Source organism: Benincasa hispida, chromosome 11, assembly GCF_027475165.1.
Source record: "Benincasa hispida cultivar pf3 chromosome 11, pf3_genome.v1.1, whole genome shotgun sequence".
Taxonomy (NCBI): domain Eukaryota; kingdom Viridiplantae; phylum Streptophyta; class Magnoliopsida; order Cucurbitales; family Cucurbitaceae; genus Benincasa; species Benincasa hispida.
The window spans coordinates 14,132,590-14,156,971 of NC_143488.1; the positions used below are offsets into that span (position 1 = coordinate 14,132,590).

The 24,382-nt window shown below is 36.2% G+C and overlaps 2 protein-coding genes across 2 annotated transcripts; one reads left to right on the forward strand and one right to left on the reverse strand.

The window, feature by feature from the left end:
* Positions 1–211: 211 nt before the first annotated feature.
* LOC120090551 (cathecol O-methyltransferase 1-like) lies at positions 212–11,293 on the reverse strand. The gene is made up of 4 exons (XM_090307281.1): positions 10,893–11,293; positions 9,934–10,247; positions 6,633–6,697; positions 212–604 (listed from the first exon to the last, which is right to left on the reverse strand). Exons 1-4 carry the CDS (start codon positions 11,291–11,293, stop codon positions 308–310), a joined length of 1,077 nt encoding a protein of 358 aa, XP_090163407.1. The 3' UTR covers positions 212–307.
* Positions 11,294–23,514: 12,221 nt separating this feature from the next.
* Positions 23,515–24,252, forward strand: LOC150032421 (uncharacterized). Its single transcript, XM_090306898.1, has 2 exons — positions 23,515–23,766; positions 23,893–24,252. Exons 1-2 carry the CDS (start codon positions 23,515–23,517, stop codon positions 24,250–24,252), a joined length of 612 nt encoding a protein of 203 aa, XP_090163024.1.
* Positions 24,253–24,382: the final 130 nt, after the last annotated feature.

A 24,382-nucleotide genomic window follows, 5' to 3' on the forward strand; every position in this document is an offset into this window, starting at 1 on the left:
GAGTACAGCCTATTTGTTTTTCTTTTCTATGTATTTTGATTGCATGCTGGGAGCTCAGTTTTTATATAAAATGTATAAAAGAAAGAATATATAGTCGTTGGATTTACATTCTAATATAGCAGTAAGAACTAAAGTGTAGGTTTTGATTTTCTTATTACAAATTTGAAGAACAACAACGAAATGTTTAGAATTTTATTGAAACCAATAGTAATAAGGACACTAAAGTGTTTTTTTTTTATCTTATTCCAAGTTGAAGAAGTACTAGATTGACATGTTTTTAAAATGACATTAATTTTAAAACATAGTTTCATTTAGAGAACTCCATGACCCACAGATTAAACACAATGCAGTTGAATGTGATGTGCTTAAATCCAGCCTTGGTTGCAAGGGCTTTGAATTCATCTTGAGTTCTCTCTTTTCCTCCTGGATTTTGAGTCATCATAATGATGTCCATTTGTCCAATGCTCTTCATTGTAGCTGTGGTTTCATGAATTGTTGGAAGCACCGATTCCACTATAATTACCTTCCCAGTCTCTGGCATGGCTGCTTGGCAGTTGTTCAATAACTTTATACAATGTTCATCGCTCCAATCATGAAGTATATACTGTTGATTCATTATATAGTTAGCAAGTATTATTATAATATTGCTAAACAAAATTCAACTTAATTGATAATTGTTTCTTGTTTCTTGTTTTTATCTTTTTGCTAATCATTGTTATAATATGTATTTATGTTATTATGTATAGTTGTCCTTTATTGTAATTTTACATTCCCTAGATTAGTGTTTCTTATTTGTCTATATATATGTATCATTAGTCTGATTAAATAATGTGAGATTATTCCCTAAAAGTACAGAGTACATGTTAACAGAGTTGTCTAGGATTTAGAATATTCGTTTGACAGTTACGTTAGAGTTTGCAGTTCTCACAAAGTTAGGGTTTGCATTTGGGTCATGAAATTTGAGTGATCGTTTGTCAACACGGCCCAAACTAGGAGGAACGTCGTTGTCTTCTATTGTGGTCTATCTTCTCCGTCGCCAGAAATGCCGTGTGTGAGCCTCACGCACTGCCGAAAGGTTCTGTCTCCTTTGCCACGTGCCGACGTGTGGGAGTGCGTGGGAGGCACATTTGAGCTGTTGTCGATTGGGTTCGTCTCAAATCCTAATTTTCGGTTCATTTGTGCTTTGACTCCATCAAAATCTACTTAGATGTGAGGTTGTTTAAAAAATATCCTTTTGTTTTTAGGGTTTACGATTGGTTTCTTTTTTAATAATTTGGGCTGTTTTGCTCTTGGGTTGATCTTGATTTCGATTCTAATTTGCTTTCATTCCACTCGTGAGATTTAGGTATTGTGTGTTAGTTCATGATGGATGAGATTATGGTAGTATTTAATACACTTCTCCTAGCATTGAAGATAATAAAACACAAGTGAAATGAATATAATTACTATGATTGGTGTCGAACGATTCAATTTTATTTATATAATACTTATGGATGATCGTGTAATTGAGGATCCACCAAAAGACAACAAGAAAAAGGGTTGGCTTCTTAATGACGCGCGACTCTATCTTCAGATTAAGAATTCCATTAAGAGTGAGGTCGAGGATTTGGTAGATCATTGTAATTCTGTGAAGAAACTTTTCAAAATTCGTAGAATTTCTATACTCTGGATAAGAACATGTCCATCGAATGTTTGAAATTTGTATGCAATTTTTTCGAACAAAAAAGAAAGCAGAATCTCTTACAAGTTATTTTATGAGATTTAAGAAGACAGTTGCCGAACTTATTTTATTATTACCTTTTAGCCTAGATGTTAAAGTTTAACAAGCTCAGTGAGAAAATATAACTGTTATGATTTTTTAAAATTGTATTTGGGATTTAGTCTTGCATCCAGTAGGAAAGAAGGTTATTGGGTGTAAATGGGTTTTTGCTATAAAGGTCAATCCTGACAAAATAGTGGCTTAGTTGAAAGTTTGTTTTGTTGCCAAAGGTTATGTCCAAATCTGTGGGACTAATTATTCTGATACATTTTCTCCTGTTGCAAAATTAACTTCCATTCGACTATTTCTTTCTATGGCTACTTGTAACATCCCAAGTTTTAGGAAATTTTAAGTTAATTATCACAAATTATTGAGTTCTAGTTTTTTTTTTCTAATCTTTAGAATTATGGATCACACTGTTATAATTGAAGAGGTTTTATTGGTTAATGTGGATTCTTTTATGTAGAGATTTAAATTGGAAGGGATAATTGAATTATTTGGATAAAAAATTTTGATTTTTGAGGAAGTTGGAGTTTTTTTTTTTTTAAAGGAATTGAAATTTAAGAGGAAAAAAAGGGAATTGTGGTTTTAAAATTTACTCTCTTTAATTTTGGAGTTTGGATCCAAAATTTAATTACAGAATTAGAGAAGATAATTGGTTATTTAGAATTTATTTAGATCAAGTATCTAAAAAAAATTTGTAAATTCGGATTTAAGTTAATTTGGAAAGTTTAATTTAATTTTTGGGATTTAGAATTTTTGAAAAGAAGTGATTTAATGTTGGTGAATTTATTTTGAGGTTTATTTAATTAATTGGAGAAGAGGTGAAAGATTTGAATTTGATGTGATATATTTATCAAGGAAAGAATATATATGGGTTTTGAAATTTAAGAAAAGAAAAGGAAAGAATATATTATATATATAGATATTTTTGATGGGTTATGGAGGAAAGGAAAATAAATATATCTATATATATGGAATTGGAGTTGGCTAAAGGGTTAAAGAAATAGAAAGTAAGAATATATATATATATTAAAGATCTTTGGAAAAGGTGCGTTGAAACCCTCTCACACCCATCTTCTTCTTCCTCATGCATGAAGATCCTTCAGACCAGTCGGACGCTAGTTTGAGAGATTGAAGGTAGTTTTGGAACAAACTACACTTTGGGCTTGGTTCAAGATTCATCTAAGTTAGGAGAAAGATTAAGTCACTTAGGTGTAGTTTTAGGTAAATAATCTTACTATTGGAACCGCCTTTGTGCCGGATGATAACTTTACGATTTATTTTGAGGATTTTAAGACTAGTTACAAGGATAATTTTGATTGTTCTGAGATTTAATGGACTGTTTAAAAAAGATATATGAGCATGTGATAATATGCCTGAAGCATGTTAATTTATGAGCATGATTTAAAATTTTGTGAGACATTAAAAGTACGATTGAGCATGATCCTAAATTATGAGTTAAGCGACACTACTATTGGAATGTCTTAAAGCTAGATGAAAGTTGGAGCATTTATTGATGTACATATTTATATGATTTATTATGAAAGTGTAGGCTATATGATGTATTATGAAATTTCGAATGTTTAATTTTTTACATGAGTTAGTGCATGAAAGTGATGTACTAGAGTTGATCCATTAAAACTAGATTAAATTAATTAACATGACCTTGAGGAAGACATTTTAGAGGACTCATGATTATGTGAATGGTATATGTAATATGAAGTTAGATGCAACCTCTTTTCTTTTCCAGATTATTTGACTGCATGAAAATGATGCATGTCCAGGGCGCTAGTACATGAAAGAGATGTACTAGGGCTGGTGTGTATGGAAGTGATACATACCTAGAGGGTACTAGGGTGTACATAACATGTGCACACTCAGTGGGTTATGTGTAGACGAAAGAGGTTATACATAACCATGTGTATGAAAGAGGTATGCATCCCTACATTCATAGAGAGGATCTAGGTATGCGAAAGAGGTACACACTCAGTAGGTTATGTGTATACGAAAGAGGTGTATACATAACCATGTGTACGAAAGAGGTACACACTCAGTGGGTTATGTGTGTACGAAAGATGTGTATACATAACCATGTGTACGAAAGAGGTACACACTCAGTGGGTTATGTTTGTACGAAAGATGTGTGTACATAACCATGTGTACGAAAGAGGTACACATTAAGTGGATTATGTGTATATGAAAGAGGTGTGCATAACCATGTGTACGTAAGAGGTACACATTCAGTGGCTTATGTGTATACGAAAGAGGTGTATGTATAACCATGTGTACGAAAGAGGTTCACATCCCTATAATCATAGAAAGAACCTAAGGTGCACATAAGAGGTGCACTCTAGGGGAAAGAAAAGAAAAAGAGGAGTGAGCCATGTAAGGGAAATCTTCAGGTCCGACTAATAGAGAGTTTTAGTTCATATTGCATTTATTGGACATAAACGCTTAGCCTGACCTCGGTAGTGGGGTTACTTACTGAGTATTTTATACTCACCATTTCTCATGTTTATGTTTCAGGCAAGAGTAAGGATGCGCTGACGAATGACAAGCGGAATCCGTGATCGAGCCACTGGGACCAGTTTTTTGCTTCCACTCATGATGTTTAGATTTTTTTTTCATGTTTTTCCACTTTCAGTCTTCATGTTTGAAACTTACTGATTAATATTCGTTTCCAAACTTTTACAGTTTTCTAGACTCATTAAATTTCTAATTATGATTTATAGGTACCCTGTTATTTGACTTTTATTTAATTTTAATGAAAATCTTTTATTTGACTTTACTTATTTAGCATTTATTTCGCTATGAAAAATGTATCATTTTAAATTCTATGCATGCATGTGTATAGTAACGATCTAGCTTGAGTCCTATGGAGTCGAGTCGTTACACTACTACTCACAATTGGCCTTTGTATCAACTCGACATTAAAAATTCTTTTCTGCATGGTGACTTCAGGAGGAAGTTTATATGGAGCAACCACCTAGGTTTGTTGCTCAGGGGGAGAGTGATAAGGTGTGTCACCTTAAAAAATATTTTTATGGATTGAAAAAGAATTCTCGTGCATTGTTTGGTAGGTTTAGTCAAACACTCAAATGTTTTGGTATGAAGAAAAGTACGTCTGGTCATTCTGTATTCAATTGATGATCTTACAATAGTATTACCTTGCTTCTTGTATACGATGATAATATCGTTATCATTGAAAAATAATATATAACATATATCTTCTCTCAAGACTTTCCTTCAGGGTCAATTTCATACTAAAGATTTGGGGCAATTGAAGTATTTCTTGGATATTAAAGTAATGAGAAGCAAGAAAGGTATTTATCTGTCACAAAGGAAATATGTACTTGATCTGTTATCTGAGACTGGAAAATTAGGAGTCAAACCATGTAGTACTCATATGATACCAAATTTGCAACTTACTAAAGAAGGAGAATTATTTAAAGATCTTGAGAGATATTGAAGACTAGTTGAAAAGTTGAAGTATTTAACAGTGACACGACCAGATTGCTTATTCTGTGAGTATTGTCAATTGTGAGTTGGTTTATGTTTTCTCCTACAGTGGATCATTAGACTGCAGTAGAATAAATTCTCTATTATTTAAAAATTGTAGCTAGATGTGGAATCTTATATAAAGATCATGGTCATATAAGAGTTGAATGTTTTCTAGATGCTAATTGGGCTGGATCTCAAGAAGATAGGAGATCGACCTTTGATTATTGTATTTTTATAGGAGGAAACTTAATGCCATGGAAAAGTAAGAAATATAATGTAGTATCTTTTTCGAGTGTTGAGTCAAAATATAAAGCTAGACACAATCTGTGTGAAATAGTATGGATACACCAACTTTCATCTGAGATGGATTTCAATGTTACTGTAGCTAAATTATGGTGTGATAATCAAGCTACACTTTATATTGCATCAAGCCCAATGTTTCATGAATGAAATAAATATATTGAAGTAGTTGTCATTTTATTCGCGAAAAAATACAAGAAGGATTGATATCTCCTAGATGTGTGAAGATTGAAGAACAATTCAGAGATATCCTTACTAAAGCTATAAATAGAGCATGAATAAGCTACCTATGCAACAAGCTAAATATGGTTGACATATTTGCTCCAATATGAGGGAGAGTGTTATAATATGTATTTATATTATTATATATAGTTGTCCTTTATTGTAATTTTACATTCCCTAGATTAAGGTTTCTTATTTGTCTATAGTCTAATTAAATAATATGAGATTATTCCCTAAAAGTATAGAGTACAATTATTTATAGGTTTTGTTTTATAATTTGATAGGGTAATTAGATTGAAATATTAAATTTGAAAGTATAAACACTGCCTAAGTTGGTTGTTTCTAAAATTTGTACCCAATTTTGAACATATTTCTTAAAAATAAGACATGAGAAACATGGATAATTAATATAACAATTATATTAATACATATCCAATGTCAATATATTAATAAACATTTCCGAAGCCACACATCACTTTATGTCAAACAATTGATGCCATAATGAAGATGATATTTGTTCAAGCTTAAGGTTAAGAATGATAAAAGGATCCAATAGAATAAATATTTAAAGTTCAAGGATCAAATTCGATACAAACGTCTCTTTTAAACTAAGTATAAGTTAACCCTCATAAATTGGGTGTAAAAAATATAAAGGTTTAAGCAGTTCGATAATCATTTAGGACCCGTTTGAATTGACTTATGAAAAAAATATATTTTTTAAAAAAATCATTTTTATCTAAACACTTTTGATCAAAATTGTTAAAATACACTTTAAAAACTATTTTAAGTGATTGTGAAACATTTCAATTAAATACGCTTCATACATTAGACACATAAAAAAACTAACCTTCATGAAAATCGCATCTCCTTTTGGAACGTTTTCAAACATATCTCCTCCCACATGTTCTACACCTAAAACATAATAAAATTTATGTCTTCAAATAGCTTTAATTAAAATGATTTAATTGAATATTAGGAAGGAAAAAGAAAAGCAAACATGCTTTAAAATTATCCTAATAGATAAACTTTTAAATTAAATGATGATGATGAAACAACCAAATGAGTAACATGCTCATGAATATTTTTCTAAAAAAAAGGGCAATGGATATATTAATTTTAGGAAAAATATCTTTTTTGTCCCAGGTTTTGGGTCTAATTTTTATTTGGTCCCTAAGTTTAAAAATATTACACATTTAGTCCTTATGTTTTGAATTTGGTTTCAATTTAGTCTCTAGGTTTAAAAATGATACAATTTTACCCTTGACATTTGACTTTGGTTTCAATTTGGTCCATGATTTCAAGATTTATATTTTTAAGCTTGATTTTTCACTAAATACTCATTTTTCATATTTAGTGTTAATGTATGTTAATAAATTTAAAATAATTAAACGAATTATAATTAATTAAGTTTCACTATTTTTCATCACATTTTAAAAATTGAATCTAAAATTTCACTTCTTAATTATATTAAATTAATTAACAGACATTGACATTAATGATTGAAAGTGAATGTTTAGTGAAAACACAATGTTAAAAATGTAAAATCTTTAAATCTAGGAACCAAATTGTAATAAAACTCAAATCTCAAGGGTAAAATTGTAACTTTTTGAAACTTAGGGACTACATTGAAACCGAAATCAAAACTTAAGGACCGAATGCATAACATTTAGAAACCTAGGACCATATAGAAATTATACCCAAAATTTAGTGATGGAAAATGTAATATAATCAAGAATCAATAAACTAAATCAAAATGTGATTAATAAGAAGAGAAAAGTTCATTTTTAACCATGTATGTAGGTAAAAATAGAGCCAGTATTCAACTTTGAATTTTAATATAAGTGATGCAATTTAGACCCTGGACTAGAACAATATTCAACTTTGCATCTTGGAAATTTTTTGAAGTTCAAAAGTTGATCTGAAGATTGAAGACTCTCTGAAGGAGTGAAGATTCAAAACTCATTGAATTTAGAGAAAATTTCCAAAAGTCAGAAGATTCTATGGACAAAGTTGCTTTGAACTTTGAGTGCTCTTTCAAGACTGGATTTCATGACGCTTCAAAAAAATCAAGAATCTCTTTGAGGATTTGAAGGCAAGTTGAAGATATTTGAAGTAAACAAAACTTCAACAGATGAGAGTTCATTCTTTAGGAAGATAAACAAGCTTTTTCAACCAATCAGAAGTTCGATCCAAAAAGATCAACAAGCCATAAGGTCGATTAAGAAGATCAACAAACTAAAAAGCTAATCCATAAAGATTAATAAGTTAGGAAGGTCAATAGTAATAGATTTGTGCATGTGCTCTAATGTGCTAAACATATATTAATTCTAATAACTACAAATTGAACCAAAGTTTGACAAAGCATTACTTAGTTCATAAAGCCCTAGCAAATTAGAAACATTGACATATCTAACTTTGGCAAGCATTTAATTACAGAAAAGTGGCAAGTTCTTCTAAGTTCTCTAAAATTAAAGTCCTATCTTTGGAAAAGTGGCAATTCCAACTTTGGCAAGTTCTCTAAAATTCAACCTCATTCAAGAACAATATGAACCAAGAGTTTATTATGAGATTCAAGAATATCCATGAGAGATTAAACCCTAACTTTGAAAGTTCAAGCCTCAAACCAAAAAAATCAAGCCCTAACTTTGAAAGTTCATGCCTCAAACCAAGAAAATCAAGCCCTAACTTTGAAACTCCATGCCTCAAACTAAGAAAGTAAAGAATTAAACATAATCTAAACAAGATTAAGCCTAATCTAAACAACAAAATCAAGATTAAGCCTAATCAAACCAAGAAAATCAAGACTTATCTAAATAAGAAAATCAAGATTAAGCCCTAACTTTGAAAGTTCATGCCTCAAATCTACTTATCTCAATGAAGAATCTCTTCAAGATTGATGGAATAACAAATATGCATCAAAGGGAAGTGAAAAACCAAGAAGATTTCGAGTGTATTTGGAATAAAATCGACTAAATCCGCTGGAACTTCTTTTAAATCTGCCTGATAGCGTCGCAAAGCTACTAAAAGAGCGTTGCAATGCTGTTGAAGAGCACACAATTTTTTCGTGAAAACCCATAGTGTTGCAACGCTATTGAGAGCATTGCAATGCTACGTGCGTGAGGGGTACACATTTTTCATTTTTCCGTCAAAATACGTAGCGTTGCAATGTTTCCCTGTATATTCTATAATTCTTGACGTTTTTAAAACGTCAAGAATCCATTAATTGAACTTGACAATTTTAAAACGTCAAGTACTGTATTTTCCAGGGCACAACTCCCGCTTTTTAAAATCAATTTGACTTTTTTTTCTCTTTACAATCACCTATTTCTTGACATTTTTTTCATAAAAACGTCAAGTATTTAAAATTGCAAACATCAAGAAAGGTGGTTTTTCTTTTAGTGGACCCGTTTGAATTGACTTAAGAAAAAACTATTTTTTTAAAAAATAATATATATCAACAAACCATAAGATCGAGTAAGAAGATCAACATACAAAAAAGCTAATCCACGTTAGGAAGGCCAATAGTAATAAAGCTAATAATGGTTGATATAAGAAATCAATTAACCATAGGTTTGATCCTAGTAGCTAGATCAACAAGTCAAAAACTAATTTAAGAAGACAAAGTAGAAGATCAATCTAATAAGATCAATAGTCAAAGGCTAACCGAAGAAGATCAACAAGCTAGAAAATCGATCCCAGAAGATCAATAAACTAGAAGGATTGATCTAGTAAATTCAAAAGCCAATGGTTAACATGGGAATATGGGTAGATCAAAAAGTCATATATGCTGATTATCCAAGCAAATCAACTAGTTAGAAAATTTTGTCCCTTGATCAAATATGAAAGTAGAAACTATCTTTTTACAAAAAAAAAAAAAAAAAAAACTAAAATAGTTGAAACTATAGTGAATTTTAAAAGCAAATTTTTAAAAAAAAAAAAAAGTACTGAGACAACATAAGTATAATTCAAGTGACCTGATATTAAATATCAATTGAGGCAAAATTATTATTATTACTACTTTGTGTGCAAAGGAGGAGAAGTATGAGTGTACTTCATCATTGTTCTTATACATCTAAGGAAGATAAGTTTAGAGAAAAAATTTATTTAAAGACTTAAAAATAATTGAGATTTCTAAAAGACATGCATACCTTGATAAATTGGGGCATATTGAATGACATGAGGCAAGTCAAAGTTGATGCCTTTGATTGAAGGGTATGTAGAGGTAATGATTTGAAGGGTGACCCCTAAGCCACCACCAACATCAACTAGTTGCTTAATGTTTTCAAAGCCTCTGTAGGACTCAACAATCTTTTTCACCACCATCGTAGCATGATTCGACATTGCAGTATTGAAAATTTTGTTCAATCTTGGATCCATACTAAGATACTCAAAGGCATGCGCTCCCCCATGTGCCCTATTGAAAGGAATTCCACCTTCTACAATAGCGTTCTTCAACTCGCTCCTAACATGTGTTGTTTGCATTATAATATGTAAAATGTTCCAAAAGTAAGTGCTCATTTTTTTATTAAATGGGATCAAAACTTTTGTTTCATATTTATGTTTATTTAGTCTCTTTATAAAATTATCATCAACATAAACTTGTAGTTAGAGCTTAAACTTATTTCTTCAAATCTTCCTTACTTATCCCGATGCCCATAAAGATAAATTCATTGCGGTTTTTTATTTAATGAAACTTAAAATACCTACTCTACACTTCTAAAAATTAAAGCTAGATAATAAATACAAACCAAACATTTTGTGGACTATGGACTTGTAATTGAATTATATAGTTCTCATTTATCTAATACACCAAAATCGTTATAATTTATTTAAAATTCGAACAATAATACTTTATAGATTATGAACTGCACCCATCTTTTTACACTCCACTCTAACCATATAAAAAAAGAAAAAGAATAAAGAAAATTTTATCACATGACAAATTGTAATTTAAAATCAGAGTAAGTTAAAAAAAGATGTGAGTAACTCAGACATTGCATTTTTTTTTTTTTTTAATATTATGATAAAATGTTGGATGTAATGAGAAAAGAACTAGAAATTTAAAAGTGAAAGATAAAAATTAGAAAGAGAAAGAGAAGAGGAAAACCAGCTATCAAGAAAGACTTTATCTTGAGTCAAGGATATCATAGGACCCAACGACACTCCATCTTCATTTCGAACGTAAAACTTAGAAACCGAGTTGAGACTATACAGTCTCTGCAAATTCCCACGTTGGTCGGTGGCCACAGAACAACCCACCACTGAATGGCTCGCCAGAAGCCTCAAGATCCGATCAATCATCGATGCTGCATCTGGGTTTGTAGTGGTTATCTCAGCTGCTATCTTTGTTGGAGAGAGCTCGACCCCATGGCCAGCCCTCGCCAAGATCTCAAACACATCGAGCTCGAACGCTGCTTGGAGATTCATCGACAACACCAGTGAGGAAGCCAGCTGCATAGCGTAAGCAAAGTGTTGGTGTTCTTCGTCGGAGGAATTAATGGTAGCCATTGTTGGAGCTCTACGTGAAGGTCAATGGGATTTATAAAGATGACTTTGTGAATCAATCATTTGTTGTTATTCTTATATATTATGAGAAAAACTTGGTGGTGCATCCAAGTATAGTCCAATAGTGGTATTTTTATTTTTTTAAAAAATAATTCTTTTCAATATATATATATATATATTTGTGGTAAAAATGTGAGGAGCATATAGACGAGGTGTAGCCTAGACTACAACTAATTAGGAGTAGCCTAGACTACACCTAATTATTACTCATATATTATTGCCTTTACATTCCTATCAAAATTTCTTATTGATTGTATTATTTTCTTGGGATGTGAAATTTGATAACGAGGAATATATTAAGAAATTGAGGGACCATCATTTTAGTCTATTTGGACTTTAATTTTGGTATTTTTTGAAAATTAAATCTATAAACACTTGAGTTTCTATGTTTTGTTATTAAAACTATTAGGTTATGTTTACTAGAAAATCTAAAAACAGAAATTTAAAAACAAAGGATTAAATCAAAACAAAGTTCTATTTCATATTTTCAGATATGTGTTTTGTAGAAGAATTCATAAATCAAATTCTAATTTAAAAAATTGTGAACTAGTTGTATTTACTCATTAAATATTAGTTGACAATAAATTGTTATTAATTTATTTATGAATATGTTTTTCGTTAACAAAATTATATAATTATTGTTTTATAATATAATAAAATTTATAAAAAATTGAAATTTTAGTCCATATGATTTGGAGTAAGTTGAAATTTAGTACTTATGGTTTGTACTTAGAATTTACTTCCTATAATTTGATAAGAGCTTCATAATAAATAGTCCTTATGGTAGGAACTATTTGAGAGGATTTAACAAACCATAGGTGCTATATATGAAGTTATATTAATAGGAACTAAAATCTAAATTTTAAAATCATATGGACTAACTTCATCCAAATCATAGGGACAAAACTTGGAGTTTAACCTAATTTAATTTATAAAAAATTACATATTGTAATTTTTTTAAAAAATTGAATTGAGTTTATAACATGATATATTATATTTTAAAATAATTTTATCTTTATTTAATATAATTTTGCATTTTAAATTTTAAAATTCAAATTCTGGATACAAAGAAAACATAAAAATGTTGTTTTCAGATTTTGCACTATTTAGATAAGACAATGTGAAAACAGTTTTCAGAAACAGAATTTGGATTGTTTGCCAAACATATATTCGCTGAATTTAGTGAATTTAAAAACATAAAATAAAATCTGAATTGTGAACCCAACATACCTTTAGGATTTAAGATTTTAAAATATAGAAAAGTTTTTTATATTTGATTTAAATATTCTTTTTGTTATATATCAATTTATATTTTGTGTACATGAGTCAATTAATTGATATTTTTATTTTGTATATCAATAGTATAACTATAGTATATATGATATACTTTAAATTCCATATGTCAATAATATATCTAATGTACTTTATATTTTGTATATCAATCATATATCAATAGTGTATTGGGTATAATTTATGTTTTGCATATATCTCAATTGGTATACTAATATTGAGATGGAAACTAGAGCTCGTGCCTAAAATCAAATAATGTGCAAAATAACAACTTCTAGTCTTTAGTGCAACTACACATTGCCGACAAGTAATTGTTAAGAATTTATACGAGATATAAATAAGTGCAGAAACTAAATTATATCTTAAACTCCCACTTCACAGGTTAGAGTAAAAAAGGTTAACAATTATAAAATAGAAAATAATGAAGAGAAGAAAAATGAGAATGATATCGAAAAAATATACTGGTTCGATCAAAATTCAGGACTATGTCCAATTTGAAGGAAATTGGACATGAGGATTTTCATTAGACACATTGACATATCTAACTTTAACAAGCATTTAATTAAAGAAAAGTGGAAGGTTCTTCCAAGTTCTCTAAAATTAAAGCCATAACTTTGGCAAAGTGGCATTCCCAATTTTGGCAAATTCTCTAAAATTCAATCTCATTCAAGAACAATATGAACCAAGAGTTTAGTATGATATTCAAGAATATACATGAGAGATTAAACCCAAACTTTGAAAATTCAAGCCTCAAACCAAAAAAATCAAGCACTAACTTTAAAAGTTCATGCCTCAAACCAAGAAAATCAAGCCCTAACTTTGAAACTTCATGCCTCAAACCAAGAAAGTCAAGAATTAAATCTAATCTAAACAAGATTAAGCCTAATCTAAACAAGAAAATCAAGATTAAGCCTAATCAAACCAAGAAAACCAAGACTTAAACCCAATCTAAATAAGAAAATCAAGATTAAGCCCTAGGTTTGAAAGTTCATGCCTCAAATCTACTTATCTCAATGAAAAATCTCTTCAACATTGATGGAATAACAAATATGCATCAAAGAGAAGTGAAAAACCATGAAGATTTCGAGTGTATTTAAAATAAAATCAACTAAATCTGCTGGAACTTCTTTTAAATATGTCTGATAGCATCGCAAAGCTACTAAAAGAGCGTTGCAACGCTGTTGAAGAGCGCACAATTTTTTCGTAAAAACCCGTAGCGTTTGCAACGCTATTGAGAGCATTGGAAAGCTGCATGTGTGAGGCACACACGTTTTTCATTTTTCTGTCAAAATACGTAGCATTGCAACGCTACCCTGTTGTTGAATGAGAATTTTTAGACCAATCAAAAGTTGCCACGTCTTTTACTAAATTAATGACGAAATTCCAAATCATTAAATTTGGGCTCAATTAAGAGTTGACATATGTCTTAAATTGAAGTTAAAGATAAATTTCGATGACGCCACGTTGTTTTATCATGAACGTTGAATCAGATAAGATTAATTTGACCCAATTTGATATTATTGTTTGGGTCAAAGTCCAACTAAGCCCAAAAATAGGTTGAATTAGACCCAAATGTCAAATCAGGCCTAAATCCGATTAATTGGACCTAAAGGCCAAACCCATAGACCAACCAACCCAAGTTCAACTAATTGGGCCCAAAGGCTAGGCTCATGGATCAACCAAGCTCAAGCCCACCTGTGAACTCTATAAATAGAGAAACTCTCCTCATTTGGAGGGGTCAACAATTCTATACTCCATAGAGCTTATAGGGAATTCTCTACAATCAGAAGACTCCTTGACTCCTGAAGCTGATCACACCTGAAGACTGAAATCCTTCGAAGATACAAGCATTATGAAGATTGAGGTCCTTTGAAGATGCAAGCATTCTGAAGACTGAAGTCCTTTGAAGATACAAGCATTCTGAAGACTGAAGTTCTTAGAAGATACAAGAATTTTCTACATTCAGAGAGCCCAGAGAATTCATCAACAAGCAGAAGACTCCTAAGACTCTTGAAGCTTCACTCCTAGAAGACACAAGACCTTTGAAGACACAAAGACTCTTCCATGACTTCTACTTCAAGAACGTTCGGTACTTTTCTTCTTCAAGTCAAGTGCATTCACCCAACTAAGAGAGAATCAGAGGAATCAAGTATTAGAGATCAAACCACATTGCATCAAACCAACTTCAATATCAACACCAACTCAAGTTTAACTCCATGAAACAAGTTTCTCCAGAAGCCTCGTGTGAATAAATTGGCACGCCTGGTGAGACAACTCTACCTCTCATCTCTCTCTCAGCATCCAAACAAGGCAAATGACACCTAAGAAGATGGCATCCAAGGCTTTCTCCACAAATGGCTCATACATGGGACCTGTTACCCGCAACTGTTCAAGAGAAGTCATGCAGAAGCAAGAGCAGAGCTCCCTCATCGCCCACATCTTGAGGCAAATGATGAAATCCCCATAAGGGGCAGTTGTCATCAAGGAAAACACCCTGTTTGACAACTTTATTTCCGCCTCCAGCAAGCCGAAAAGAGATTCACCGCCAGATGTGATCTCTGTTATGATGGTAGATGTGACGGCAGAAGCAGCCATGATAGAAATGGAAAGGAAGATAAACTTTCTGATGAAAGTCGTTGAGGAGCGAGACCATGAGATCGCTGTCCTGAGAGAATAAATGGAGTCTGAGAGGCTACTGAATCAATCCAAGCACCCACGGTCAAAGCAACTGACAAGGAGAAGACCGTGCATCAAGAAAACCAATGGCAAGAGTCAGACTCAGTGGCCTCTCTGTCGGTCCAACAACTGCAAGACATGATCATGACCTCCATAAGAGCTCAATATGGAGGGTCGACTCAAACTTCCTTCATGTATTCCAAGCCATATACCCAGACAATCGACAATCTGAGAATGCCTGTAGGGTACCAACCCCCAAAGTTCCAACAATTCGACGGAAAGGGAAACCCAAAGCAACATATCGCCTACTTCATAGAAACATGCAAGAATGTGGGAACAAAGGGAGATCTACTAGTCAAACAGTTCGTCAGAACCCGAAAAGAAAATGCTTTTGACTGGTACACAAACTTAGAGCCTAAAGTGATTGACAACTGGGAGAAACTTGAAAGAGAATTCTTGAATCGCTTCTACAGCATTAGGCACACCGTCAGTATGATAAAGCTGACAAATGCCAAACAATGGAAAGGGGAGCCAGTCATCGATTATATCAACCGATGGAAAGTTCTGAGTCTGGATTGCAAAGATCGACTCACCGAATTATATGCTGTAGAAATGTGTACATAGGGTATGCATTGAGAACTCCTCTACATCCTTCAGGGAATAAAGCCCCGTACCTTTGAAGAATTAGCGAGTCGCATTCATGACATGGAGCTAAGTATCGCCAACAGAGGAACGAGGGACTTCCTGAGCCACGAACCGAAGAAAGACAAGAAGGAGGTGAAGAGCATCGAGAAAATTGTGAAAGCTGCCACAAAGGAATCAATGGTCGTTAATACGATCCCGTTGAAGTTCTACTCGAAAGGCAAAAAGAAGAAGAAAGAAAAGAAAGACGAAGGAGGTGAAAGACGTCGCCTAACCTTGAAGGAACGACAAGAAAAAGTCTACTCATTCCCCGACTCTGACGTTGCGGATATGCTTGAGAAATTACTAGAGAACCACCTTATCCAGCTACCAGAATGTAAACGATCGAAATAGGCCGACAAAGTGGACGATCCCACCTATTGCATGTATCACAGGGTCGTTAGCCACTCAGTTGAAAATTGTTTTGTACTGAAGGAATTGATCCTCAAATTGGCCCGTGAGAGGAAAATAGAGCTGGATCTAGACGAGGTGATCCAAACGAATCATGCTGCGGTGACGGTAACTCCAAGCGTGGCGGCACCAATCATATATTATGAAAGAAGGGAGAGCTCGGTTCAGTTTGGGACCTTCGAACCTGTGGTAGTGCGGTTTCAACAGGAGGTCTAAGCTGCAGATCCTTAAAATGGAGGAGAGCGCATTGATGATGACAATAACGAAGGCTGGATCCTTGTGGCGCGCCGTAAGAAGGAAAGACTGAACTCTACCCAAAAAGAGTTACGCTTTCATAGAAGCTACGAAGGGAGTAAGACACAAAAAAGGAAGGGTAGAAAGAAGGCTTGGAGGCCCAAAGCTGTTAACGAGAGAGACGAGAATGTTCCTCATCTCAGACGACAGATGACGTTAGTAGATTTCCTCCCGAAGAACTTCTGCAATTGGGGTTCAGATGAGATGCCAGAGGCTGCTGCATGTCATGCTGTCAGTACCATGAAAGAAGAAGATCCTATTCCACGCCCATTAAAGTCGACAAGAGAATCAAAGGGTTCGTCACCATTCAACATAGACGACCTGCTCTCACTCCCGCGAGAAGCTAAGACAACCCTTATTGAGGCACTGTTAGAATCTAACGCATCTGGTGCATCGACCTCTGCAGCACATGCTTATGCCTCGTATTGCACATCCATAGGCTTCTTAGACGAAGATCTGCTATTGGTATCCAAATTGCATAATAGACCTTTGTACGTCTCTGGATACATTCGAGAATAGAGAATGGGTCGAATCCTCATCGACAACGGATCTGCCGTCAATATAATGCCTATGACGACTATGAAACAATTGGGCATACTCATGGAAGAGTTATCAAACAAAAAATTAGTAATTCAAGGTTTCAATCAAGGCAGCCAAAGGGCGATAGGCATGATACACTTGGAGCTCCTCATTGGCGATCTGAAGGCCGACGTGTTGTTTCATGTGATAGACTCAAAGACCACCTACAAGCTGCTATTGGGACACCCTTGGACTCATGGGAATGGTGTGATTACATCGACACTACATCAATGTTTCAAGTTTTACCAAGACGGGATTAAGAAGGTTGAAGCAGATTCTAATCCATTTTTCGAAGCTGAATCTCACTTCGTAGATGCAAAGTTTTACCTAAAGAGCGAGAATTTCGATAAGACCATGCCGACAGAGAACTTGCTGGCAAAGAAAGTAGGTGGATCCTGGTCGAGGTCACCAATAGACAGAGAAAGGGGCGGGTAGTAAGGTATAAGCCTCCAACCGAAAAGAGAGTAGAACATCCGTCGACATTGGAGAAACACCCGTGGTGAGGGGCGAAAAAGGCTTAAAACCTCTAATTTTGCGCTATGTCCCTTTGTCGAGACGAAAAAAGGGTGAATCACCTTTTACGGAATGCTCAAAAGGTTTGCAGGTCGACGACATAGAAATTCTAAAGGAGAGTTTCGTCACACCCCTCATGTCGATAATAAAGCAGGAAATCCACAAGCCGGAGGCGGAAGTGACGGGGTTAAAGCTGCCCGAGAGGCGAACTAAAGACGGATTCGATCCTAAGGCTTACAAGCTATTGGCGAAGGCGGGCTATGACTTCACAACTCTCACTGAGTTCATGAGTTTGAAGATTTATGAGCAACACTGACTCTCGCAGACCCAGAAGAAGCCTTTGCAAGAAGGACACGCTATACCCACGTCGAGGGCGGGACTCAGATATGAGCTGTCAGAGCCAATTCACATAATCAGAAAGGCGAAGGGGAAAGTGGCCAATAGCAATCATATCACTGCAGAAGAAGTCGATGATGCAGGAGAAAAGAAGGGCAAAGATAAAAGAGCCTCAGCCTTCGACCGAATTAGACCGTCGACTGCACGTGCCTTGGTCTTTGAGAGGTTAAGCATGACAGAAGCACAAAGGGGAACCCCACATATTATTCCCAGAGTTATTTGACGTTCAGTTTTTTGAAGGTTGACTCTGCCGAATGAAAGAAATTAGGAAATCATCTGTCAATCGCCCGTGGTGGAACGACCATTGGCTTTCAGGAGACTAGGCGCAGTTCTAAAGGAGAGCGAAGGAAAACCCTGCACTCCTGTTTTTGATCGCCTGAAGCACGAGAGGGCTGAAGATCCCTTTGACCAATATGTCCCTGGTAAGACAAAGATGAAGTGAAAAGCCTGCGCTGACGCCCCCGAAATGACTATAAGAAAGAGGGGGCCGATAACCCAGCGTCCACCTGGCGGCGAATCGACCTTAAAAATGTTGAATCGTCATCGGAAAAGAAGCCATCAGAAGAGGCAAGAAATAATGGAGAAATCTGTAGTACCGTCCCCTCACGTATGAAGAGAAAGAACTTTGTTACTCTAAACACAAGTGAAGGCACGCTCAAAGTAAAGAGGCGTGACATCGTTTTTACTAATCCTCAAAATGGAAATTTAGAGCAGGAGGAAGAAGAAACTTTGTGCCACCACATCACCATCATCGAAGAATCTAAAGAAGGTATGACTGAAGAGGAAGTGGAGGACGCTCTGCAAGGTCTAGAGGACGGTGGTCAACCCACGTTGGACGAGCTAAAAGAGGTGAATTTGGGCACCATAGAAGAACCGCGTACGACTTTCATCAGTATGTCCCTTTCGGAAGGGGAAAATGATGAATACATGAGTTTGCTCACCGAATGCAGGGATGTTTTCGCCTGGTCATACAAAAAGATGCCAGGACTAGATCCAAAAGTAGCAGTCCACCATCTCGCGATCAAACAGGGGTGTCGGCTCGTTAAGCAGGCTCAACGATGCTTTCGACCAGAACTTATCCCCCAGTTTGAGGTTGAGGTCAATAAGTTGATCGAGGCTAGGTTCATTTATGAAGTTTAATATCCAACATGGATAGCCAACATTGTCCCTGTTAGAAAAAAGAATGGACAACTTCGTGTCTGCATAGACTTTCGCGACCTAAATAGCGCATGTCCGAAAGACGATTTTCCATTGCCCATCACAGAGTTCATGGTCGATGCGACAATAGGACATGAAGCCTTATCCTTCATGGATGGATCTTCTAGGTATAACTAGATACGAATGACCCTCGCAGACGAGAAAATGACGACATTTCGAACCCTAAAAGGGATGTATTGCTACAAGGTAATGCCCTTCGGGTTGAAAAACGCCGACGCTACTTATCAACGTGCCATACAGAAGGTGTTTGGTGACATGTTACATAAACACGTGGAATGCTATGTGGATGACCTTGTGGTCAAGACCAAGCGATGAAAGGGCCATTTGAAAGATCTAAGAACCATGTTCGATCACCTTCGAAAGTACCAGTTAAAGATGAACCCCCTCAAATGTGCGTTCGACGTAACTTTAGGAAAGTTTATGGGCTTTGTTGTGAGACATCAAGGGATAGAGATAGACCAATCAAAGATTGATGCTATCCAGAAGATGCCAAAATCATGAAATCTACATGAGTTGAGAAGTTTGCAGGGACGTCTGGCCTACATCCGGAGGTTTATTTCTAACCTGGCGGGGCGGTGTCAACCCTTTCAAAGACTGATGAGAAAGGGTGAGGAATTCGAATGGGATGAGGCCTGTGATGACATGCAGAAATGCATGCCATCTTAGTCCTTTTACTTAGAATTATGAAGGTTGTTAGGCAGAAATTGCGTCGATCATGCTAGAAATTCATGAGAAAAAGAGTTTGCGTCGATCAGCATGTCGAATCTCAACTAACCCATTACTTTGTGTTAATTATGCGTTCAATGTTCTATTTTTGTAACCAATGCAGAAAATGAACGCAAACGCGGAAACCGGACCATCGCATGCGGAGAAACGCTTCATCGCAAGGCAAATGCATCGATCAACGCATGGATGTTGTGGTAATCAGCCGTATGTGTCCATTGCATGGGAGTTGCGCTCGTCAAGTGATTGCGGTCATCATGTAAAGTTGCGGTGTTAAGCGAATGCGGCCACTGAATGATTGCGGCTATGCGACAACATATTTTAATGGGATCAACGCAAGGTAAGAGGAATGAACGCATCAACGCAAGGTAAGAGGAATGAACGCATTAACGCATCTACCTTGAGAAAATCCAAAGCTGATGTTGACATTTCACCTACCACGCCATTGGTGGCAGTGGTTCAGAAAAGACGAACGCGCCGAACGTCATACTCAGAGCAGTCCAATTAATGTTGTCGCAATCCAAGCTCTATAAATAGAAGCCGATGAGCTGAAATTCATTTTATCTAGGGTTTTCGCCCAAGGTGGAATCCAAGGTTTTCACCTGAGGTTTTCCTAGGGCAGATCCTTGTGATCCAGACAAACTGCGTGAGAAGATGGCCGAGAGTTCTTCACCTCCTTCATCCATTCCGATTGACGATCGGAGCCTTCGACCGGAGCTAGATCTCGAGAGAGTCAGCTCCTCCACCCATCCATGGCACCACTGGCAGCCTTGACGCACATCCGCTGAAAGCAAATCTTTGCTTCCAGCCGATCATTTATTTTCCTTTCTTTTCTTATATTGTATTGTATAACATTTTGGAATTAAGAAATTAACACAATGTGTTTTCAATGTATTTCTCTGTTCCTTCGACTCCATCTTCATCTTCTTTACTTAGCATCTTTACTTTCATTGCAACACTTAGTGAGATTGCTTGGGTATTGCAGACTTAGTCATGTGGATTAGGGATATGAAGTATGTAGCAACCTACCGAGAGGTATGCATTGCGTGAGTGGATGAGTAACCTTATTTGCTTAGTGTAAAGCTGCGGGAATGCCTGTCTATAGGCTAACGCATTGCTTGTCTATGAGTGAAGTCAGTAATAATCAACTGCCCAAGAGGGTAAGTGATTGGATGCATTATTCAAGGTATGCGTTGTTCACTAGGAATAGTAACAATCTTGCGTCAATAAGTTCATGCGTTTGTCTCATCTTATGTTGTGCCCAACACCATTTTAGAGCTACTCAAGAGAGAATCTAAAGAAAGAACGTAATGACTCGAGAGAGCTAAGTTAGAATCTAGACTCGAGAAAACGAGATTAGATCAACATAAGCAAGAGACAGGGACTTAGAAATAAGCTCTATTTGTCAACACTGCACCATAGGAATAGGAATGATGATATGTGGTCGCCTTGTTTGTGTATCATCGCATAGACAAGAATTAGAGGCTTATGTGTAGGCCCTATAGACACCTCTGCACATACATCGCATGCCTTCTAGTATTAGAAGCCATAGCATTCGCACCGAGAGGTGGTTTACTATTGTATGAGTGTTGCATAATTGCATTAGTTTGCGTTGACTAGGGTTGCCCTTACGGTCACTCTTAAGAGTTACAATGAAAACATCTCTGCATTTTATCTATTTCTCATACATTTATTTCATGTCAAAGTTTGTCGCATCTCTACTTTTCATGCATATTATCATTGCGTTGTCTGATAGATAGGAGTAGGAGTAGGATTAACATAGCAACATCCCCTTCATTCTTTTATTCAACTGACGCATGCACATCATCACAAACATATAGTTACAAGTCCCTATGTTCGACCTCGGATTACCCGAGAAACTTGCGTTCATGTTATACTTGGCGTGAACGTAAGAAAACTTGTGGTAGGATGCATGGTCATCACATACATTCGTTAACGCAATTTTCATTCCAACGCATGACCATCGACGCATGACTATCAATGCATATCTTAGGAACATGCATCGCATAATGCGTCCACGGGATTTTGGTTGTCGAGTAAAAATTGACTTCCAATTTCTGTGCATTAAGCCCTGCCAGAATGCTTTCTATAGTATAAAGAGGTACCTGATCAGCCCTCCTACCTTAGGAGCCCCAGTAGCAGGCAAGCCGTTGATACTATACATTGCAGCGCAAGAGAGATCACTGGGGGCACTATTAGCACAAAAAAGAAAAAAGGGAAAAGAACGCGCTCTCTATTACTTGAGTAGAACCCTGAATGGAGCCGAGATCAATTATTCCCCTATAGGGAAGACGTGCCTTGTGCTCTTCTTTGCCATAGATAAGTTGAGGCATTACATGCAGGCCTTCACATTCCACTTAATTGCGAAAGCCGACCCCATCAAGTATGTTCTATCCAGGCCGATCATCTTGGGACGTTTAGCTAAATGGGCAATCATGCTTCAACAGTACGACATTGTTTATGTACCGTAAAGGGCAGTTAAAGAGCAGACATTGGCCGACTTCCTGGCAGATCACCCAGTTTCATCAGATTGGGAGTTAAGTGAAGACTTGCCAGATGACGAATTTCTCTTCACAGAAACCTCAGGGCGGTGGGTCATGTTCTTTGACGGCGTGGCACAGAAAAGTGGTGCAGGGGCAGGTATGGTCCTTATTTTGCTAGAAAAGAACATGCTGCCTTATAGCTTTGCACTTGTCGAGTTATGCTCAAACAACGTTGCTGAATACCAAACCTTGATAATTGATCTCCAAATGGCCTTAGAGATTAGAGTAGCTTGTATAGAGATCTTCGGTGACTCAAAGTTGATAATCAGTCAACTCTTATGCCAATACGAGGTGAAGCATGATGACTTGAAACCCTATTTCACTTATGCTCTCCAGTTGATGGAAAAGTTTGAAAGTGTGACGTTGGAACATGTCCTGCGGACGGAGAACAAGAAAGCGGATGCCTTGGCAAACCTAGCCACTGCCTTAACGGACCTGGATAATGTGCCCCTTAATATATCGCTTTGGCGGAGATGGGTTGTACCTTCGGTTGGGACTGCATATGGGGAAACGAATGCGATATCAGTCTACCTAGCCGACGAGGAAGACTGGCGGCAACTCATCATAGATTACCTTGAGCATGGAAGGCTCTCGGATGACCCCCGCCGTATAACTGAGTTTCGAAGGAAGGCCGCGCATTTCATTTACTACAAAGGGGTCCTATATTGTCGATCCCTTGAAGGACTTTTCCTTTGATGCCTCAGTAAAGAAGAGTCAGTGAAGGCTTTGGAGGAAGCACACTTAGGCGTATGTGGCGCGCATCAAGCTGGACCAAAGCTACAGTTCCAGCTGAAAAGAATGGGTTATTATTGGCCGGGAATGATCCAGGACTCGATGGATTATGCAAAGAAGTGTAAAGCCTGTCAATATCACGCCAATTTCATTCATCAACCTCCTGAGCCTCTACATCCAACCATAGCCTGGTGGCCTTTCGAAACATGGGGGCTTGATCTGGTCGGTCTTATAACATCTAAGTCATCAGCAGGACACTCCTACATCCTTGCAACCATTGATTACTTCTCAAGATGGGCTGAGGCTATCGCGCTAAGGAAAGCTAAGAAAGAAAACGTGGTGGATTTTATCCCCACTCATATCATTTAACGGTACGGTATTACCCATCGGATTGTGACGGATAACGGAAGAAAATTCTCCAACAGTTTGATGAACAGGTTGTGTGAAAAATTCAAATTTAAGCAGTACAAGTCATCCATATATAATGCCACCGCAAATGGATTGGCTGAGGCATTTAACAAGACATTATGCAACCTGCTGAAGAAAATTGTTTCCAAGTCGAAGAAAGATTGGCAGGAGAAGATCGGTGAAGTGTTGTGGGCTTATCGCACCACTCACCGTACCTCTACAGAAGTCACCTCGTACTCTCTTGTTTATGGGGTAGAAGTTGTCCTTCATTTGGAAAGAGAAATTTCATCGCTAAGAATAGCGGTACAAGAAGGGCTGACTACAGAGGACAATGCCAAAGTGCGGCTCCATGAGTTGGAAGCACTGGATGAAAAACGATTAGAAGCTCAACAAGCGCTGGAATGTTACCAGGCGTGAATGTCTAAAGCCTTCGATAAATATGTAAAGCCTCGGTCCTTTCAAGTTGGTGATCTAGTGCTCGCCATAAGGAGATCAATTATCACGACAAGACATACGGGGAATAAGTTTACACCTAAATGGGATGGGC